This window comes from Bidens hawaiensis, unplaced genomic scaffold, assembly GCF_021521415.1.
Source record: "Bidens hawaiensis isolate Kalapana, Puna unplaced genomic scaffold, B.hawaiensis_p1.1 tig00029636_1, whole genome shotgun sequence".
In the NCBI taxonomy this organism is placed as follows: Eukaryota; Viridiplantae; Streptophyta; class Magnoliopsida; order Asterales; family Asteraceae; genus Bidens; species Bidens hawaiensis.
The window spans coordinates 131,655-138,048 of record NW_027494914.1 but is presented as its reverse complement, the minus strand read 5'-3'; the positions used below and the strand labels follow the sequence as shown (position 1 = coordinate 138,048).

The following is a 6,394-nucleotide window of genomic DNA, read 5'->3' as shown; positions in this document are numbered from 1 at the left end:
CAGTATCGGTATGGCCCCATTTGAAGCACTTTACGGTCGTAAGTGCCGCTCCCCGATTTGTTGGAGCGAAGTGGGAGAAACTCAAATCACAGGACCCGAACTGGTTCAAGAGACAACCGATAAAATCGCCAAGATCCGTGATCATCTGCTGACTGCCAGAAGCCGACAGAAGAGTTACGCAGATCGTAGGCGGAAGCCTCTCGAATTTCAAGTTGGTGATCTTGTTCTCCTCAAAGTGTCGCCTTGGAAAGGTGTTGTCCGCTTTGGGAAGAAAGGTAAGCTTGCTCCTCGATATGTTGGACCATTCAAGATCATCGCGCGTGTGGGAAAAGTTGCCTACAGACTTGACCTGCCGCCCGCGCTCAGTAATGTGCATCCAACGTTCCATGTATCCAATCTCAAGAAGTGTTTAGCTGACGAGAACCTTCACATTCCACTTGATGAAGTTCAAGTTGATGAAACTATGCATTTCGTTGAGAAGCCTGTTGAAATTATGGATCGCGAGGTTAAGCAAACTAAGCGCAGTCGCATCCCTATCGTGAAAGTTCGCTGGGAGTCCAAGCGCGGAGCCGAGTTTACATGGGAAAGGGAAGATCAAATGAAGATCAAGTACCCGCACCTGTTCTCTGCGCAACCTACTTCGAGATAAATTTCGGGACGAAATTTCTTAAAGTAGGGGAGACTGTGACATCTGCCCCGAATCCGACCCGACCCAGGTACCCGTCTCTCTGACCCGAACTCTTTCTTTTATGATTTAATATTTATTTATACTTATATTTTGCTTTTAATAATAATATATATTTTCCTTCCCGCCGCTATCTCTCTCCTTCTTTCCGCCTTCTTTCCCCTCTTGTCGCCGTCCCGCCCTTAAGCCTTGTTTTCCTCTTTTTCTTCTAACTCTTTTGTTCCTTCCCGCCTAAGGTTGTTTGCGCAGACCCCTTACAAGGAAGCCTGCGTAAAGACCATCTGTTTCAGCGATACGCGAGACGAACTCTTCTCGCAGCGCGCTAAGAACGGTAGTTCTTCCCGCGACGCGCTAAGGATTGTAGTTCTTCTCGCAGCGCGCTAAGAATCGTAGTTCATCCCTCGACGCGCGAAGAATTATAGTTCTTCCCGCGGCGCGCTAGGAATTCTAGTTCCTCCCGCGGCGCGCTAAGAAATGTGATTCTTCCCGCGGCGCGCTTAGAAATGTAGTTCTTTCTGCGACGCGTTAAGGTTGTTTCTGTCTGCCTTCGCGCTCGCGCTCTCTTGACCTTCTGTGTCTGCCTTCGCGCCTTAGCCTTCTCGCGCTGAACCCTTTGAGTTTTCTTCTGTTTAAACTAGCCGTTTGCTTTTGTGTTGTCTTATCTTTTGAGCTGTTGACCTAATCTGCTTTATGTCTGAAAAGTTACTTTCGGCGCAGCATGCGCGCCAACCCTATTGGTTGGCAGATAAAGTGACTGACATTATCTTTTGAGATCTGTTTTTGCCATGCTTGACCAGTACCTTTTTCTGACCCGCCCATGCTTTTTACTGTTCCCTGTCAGCTTTATCTTGCCCCCTGCAGCTGCCATATCTTTCCATATCTTTTGCTTTTGGATTCTTATGCTTTTTGATATCTTTTGCTTGATCCTGTTAAAGATCTTTTCCCCTTTTTCTGGATTTATGTCTCCTAGGGTTTTCCTATAAATAATAGTAATATTTTCATAACACTACACACACAAAACACTTAATCTCTCCTGTTCTCTTGCCCCTTGCTCTCTCTGCCGTCTTCCTCTCTGCCTCCGTCTTCCTCCCTGTTCTGCCCTGCTTTTCCGGTAATATATATATATATAATAATTTACTTATTAATTATGCTAACTTATAATCAAGACTTAAAACCAATCATTAAAACGATAATCTTATTTATAGGTTAACTTGTGCTTGTTTAAAGTTGGTTCTTGCTTTATCTTACACCGCATCGTTTATCAAGTGAGTAATCTCGTACCTAATCCCTTTTTGCTTTTAATGTTTTGGGATGTTCATGTGTTCATACAAACTTAGAGTCTTAAACTTGTTTATGAACTTTAGTCGCGCAGTATCCCATGTGTTGAGGACGTAGACTTGGCTGTTTATTTGTATGTGTGGATCATTAACCGTCTTGTCGGTCTATTCCGCAGTTTTCATGGTACCATTAGATGAACACGGGAGAACTATCGTTTATGATTTTCTCTTTTGTATACACATGCACAGTTTGTCTTGTTTGTGAGCTCAATTGTGAGCACTGGCAGTCTTATGAATCTTAGAGTTGGTCCCGATCAGATTACACCCTTGTTGAAAACCAGACATACACATGTTGCGCGCAGATTTATTGTTATCTATGTATTGTATTAAACTTGATTTCTCACCAACACGCAAGTGTTTGACGTTTATTTTAACACATGTTCAGGTTTGCAGTAGCTGTTTTGGAGCTTGTGGACACGTAGGAAGTTTTCTTTATTTTGGACCTAGATTAAAATGTATCAAGACAAGTTATTATTGTTCGAATATTTTGCCTTATAATATATTGATTTATGTTGATTTATGTTATCTTGTGTTTACCCTGCGCGTGCGCGAATGAATGTATTTATTAAATATTGACACCCAATAGTGTCACGAGTAATGAAACAATATGTGGCGCCCCGATGTATAATCCGCCCTTGGTCGGGGTGTTACAGCATAAGCTTAGAAAGCTAAGCCAAACACCAATTAAACTTATTTTGTAAAAAAAAAGATAAAAAAGCTATAAGCTTGATTAAAAAGCTAGGCCAAACACCCCCTAAAATAATGTTTTGCAATTCCAATCAGATTAACGCTGGAATTAAGCTAATCTTTGTGTAATTAATTAATTATGTATTCAATCTCAACTGTAATCAAAACTTTAAAGAAGACAACCCCTTTATTCTCTATCAATTCTTACTCTCTTTGTTCATCCACCTTACACCCAGAACAATTACCTTCAGATTCATCAGTTCTTGTTGGGTATTTTAAAGCTGGCGAATTTAATAAAGTTTTAAGGGTTTATTTAAATTACAAGCAGAGGAAAATTGGAATACATGGTTCAGCATTTACGTTTAGTTTAAAGAGTTGTGTTCAGTTGTGTAGACATGAACTTGGAAAAGCTATTCATGTTGATGTTTTGAAGCTTGGTTTGAACACGGACCGGTTTGTCGGCTCGTCTTTGGTTGGGTTTTATTCAATGTGTAATGATATGGTGGGTGCACACAAGGTGTTTGATGAAATTACTGAGAGAGATATTGTTGCGTATACGTCTTTGATAACCGGGTATACCAAAACGGATGATCATCGTGCTGTTTATGAAGCGTTTAATGTTGCTCAACGGATGCAGGCTGATGACGTGGAACCGAACCGTGTGACTTTGGTGATGTTATTACAGGCAGCGTCAAAGCTGCGGTTGTTGAATTATGGGGATATGATTCATACTTATGCGGTTAGAAGAGGAATCGGTTGTTTTGATGAAGTTTTGAAAACGAGTCTTATGGATATGTATGTCAAGTGTGGTGAGCTACATAAGGCTGCCGCGGTTTTTAATCAAATAAGCATAAAGACGACTGCTTGTTGGAATGTAATGATAGATGGTCATCTGAAATCGTGTCGGCCTTTTGAAGCCTTGAATCTGTTCTCTCTCATGGCTCAAGGTCATAAATTTGATCTAATTTCGTTAGCAAACGGGATTTTAAGTTGTGCTAATTTGGGGTTGTTACGTGTCGGTAAGAGCATCCATGGTTATATGTTTAGAATCGGGGTTCAGCTTGATGTTGTCACCAATACAGCTTTGATTGATATGTACTCAAAATGTAACAGTTGTGACAAAGCTAAGAATATTTTTGATATTATGAAGGACAAAGATGTCATTTCGTTTAATGTGATGATGGCGGGTTATCTCCAAAATGATTACCCCCGTGAAGTAATCAAATCATTCGACAACATGAGAAGATCCGGCTTGACTGAAAACGAAGCTACCGTGTTGACCATAGTTTCTGCATTTTCTGATCTGAAAGATATTAGACATGGCAGAAGCATCCATGGATTTGTGATTTCACGCGGGTTTGAGTCAAAAACCGATATTGCTAATCAGATCATGTACATGTATGTAAAATGTGATTATATAGACTATGCAAGGCGAGTCTTTGATGATATAAAGCACAAAGATTTGGTATCTTGGACATCAATGATGAAGGGTTACGAGAATCTTGGCCACGCTAATGAAGTGATAACCTTGTTTTACAAAATGGTAAACTCGGGAAAACAACCGAACCCTGATTTGGTCACTTTAACTTGTTTGCTTCAAGCATTTTCTCGGCTCGGGTGTGTCAGCCAAATTAAGGAGATTCATTGCCATGTGATTCGAGTATCAATGAAGAATGAAATTACCATCATGAACTCTTTGTTAACTAATTACAGCAAATGTGGAATGTACAAAACATCAAGAGATTTGTTTGGTCAAATGGGTACCAAGTGTTTAGCTTCATGGAACACAATGATAGCTGCATCGGGGATGCACGGTGACTGTTTTGGCGCACTCGAATTAATAAACGAAATGAAAAAAGAAAAAGTCGTTCCCGATGAGGTGACCTTCATGTCAGCATTATCTTCTTGCAGTCATGCTGGTTTAGTAGAACAAGGTTTAAATCTTTTTAAGATGATGAAAGAGGAATACGGTCTTGTTCCTGGTGAAGAGCATTATGGTTGTGTGGTTGACTTGTTGGGCAGGGCCGGTCAACTTAAGGAAGCGTTTGAGTTGTTGAAATGTGTTCCATCAACACAGATTGCGTCTGCACTTGGTGCACTGGTGGCTGCGTGCAGGGTTCATGGAAACAGTGAAATGGGTGAGGTTCTAGGTAGGTGGCTCTTGGATTTTGACCCTGAAAATTCAAGGTCGTATGGGTTGGTTTCAAACTTGTATTCAGAAAGTGAAAGATGGAATGAGGCTGCACATATCAGAGCTACTGCAAAGCAGAGAGGCTTGAAAACAACTACGGGCTGTAGCTTAATAGAAATAGATCGGTAGTGTTCATAGATTATGGGCATTATTCAATCATGAAAGATGCTTGTTCAGAGACATTTATAAAATGAAATGAGCAATGGGTATCATTCTATTTTGATATTTTGCCGATTGCCTGTTATTGTCGTAGAGTTAAGATTACGAATTAAAAAGTGATTCAAGAAGTAACTGATTTATGGTTTTCGGTCTGTAAGACCGTAACTCCCTTTGTTGACTAACTTCAACAAAATGCCCAACCCTACGCCAAAGCAAAAGGTTCGGTGATTATTATTGGTTTTTAGTTTGTGTAATGTAGCAACTAATTTGACCAGGGTTTTAAATTTTTAATTTTATTGTTCATCATTGAAAATAGGGGATTTGTATTTGTAGAAGATTAGGGTTCTTTTAAGGCGCGGAGTGAAGATTGGGAGGCTGCTGCCAATGCAAATTTGTTTACCTTGACAGAATATTTCGGGCTTGAATTCGATGTCGTGGGCAGGTCCAGAAGATATTTATCTATCTACTTCTGTTGCAAGCTATCTTGACAGTAAGTTTTTTTGTATCTCAATATTATAGTTCAATATTCTTGTCAGTAAATTTATGCAGTAATAAGTAATAGGTTTTTGTTGTTTTCTGTTGCTAGATTTTGTCTGCCTTAAATCAGTCCGGCAATCATCAACTTACTTTATAACTTGAAAGATGTAAGGCTCAAATCCAAGGAAAAGGGATCCAGTGTAAGTTTCTTACTTTTAGAGTTTTAGCTTTAGAATGAAGAATTAATGTGTGCAATTGAAGCTCACAAAAGCAAAATAACACTCACTTTTTAGAGAAAGGTTACAACTTGCAGTGTAGACCATAATTATTTTGTGTAAATCTGCGCATGAAGTTAATCATGCATATTTAATCAATCTTATTGTAGGCTACAGCTAGCAGAATTTGTTTATATCCAACTGAACTTTGTTGATCGTAGCATATAATGGTCTTTTGCGTCTTTGAAAACCATATGTTATTGTAGGCATAAGAATACAAGTATCGCAATCACCAACTGCAACTTTGTTTAGTCATTAATAGTTAATATGTATTGTAAGTTCATCGTGGCCTTCTATATTTTTTAATTTACATTCGCATAGAGAAAACCATTTGAATATACAATATATTTCAATTTGCTGCATTTGATTGCGTCTGCAGATTATGAAGAATATGGGATTTGTGAATTATGTTAGTAGTTTAATTTCTTAACTTGGATGAGTTCCAAATCTTCAAGAACCTATCTGTCATTCATCAAGGAAAACTAAAGTGACAGACTATACACCTTTTAGTCCTAAAGCATGCAACAAAATGGGCTTGGCCAGTGCCCACATCCACTCACCTCAGGGAGTTAGGTGATGAGGT

The 6,394-nt window shown here is 39.5% G+C and overlaps 1 protein-coding gene and 1 long non-coding RNA gene across 2 annotated transcripts; both read left to right on the top strand.

Annotated features, from left to right (window-relative positions):
* Positions 1-2,782: 2,782 nt before the first annotated feature.
* Positions 2,783-5,164, top strand: LOC143579259 (putative pentatricopeptide repeat-containing protein At3g01580). Its single transcript, XM_077062619.1, has one exon. The coding sequence runs from the start codon at positions 2,849-2,851 to the stop codon at positions 5,027-5,029; it is 2,181 nt and encodes a 726-aa protein (XP_076918734.1). The 5' UTR covers positions 2,783-2,848; the 3' UTR covers positions 5,030-5,164.
* Positions 5,165-5,226: 62 nt separating this feature from the next.
* LOC143579258 (uncharacterized) lies at positions 5,227-6,394 on the top strand. The gene is made up of 3 exons (XR_013143429.1): positions 5,227-5,278; positions 5,376-5,549; positions 6,191-6,394. It is a non-coding gene; the product is annotated as an uncharacterized LOC143579258 (long non-coding RNA).

Bases quoted from the DNA above. Each gene is read 5' to 3' on its own strand.
- LOC143579259 (XM_077062619.1), top strand. From the start codon at position 2,849: ATGTATTCAATCTCAACTGTAATCAAAACTTTAAAGAAGACAACCCCT.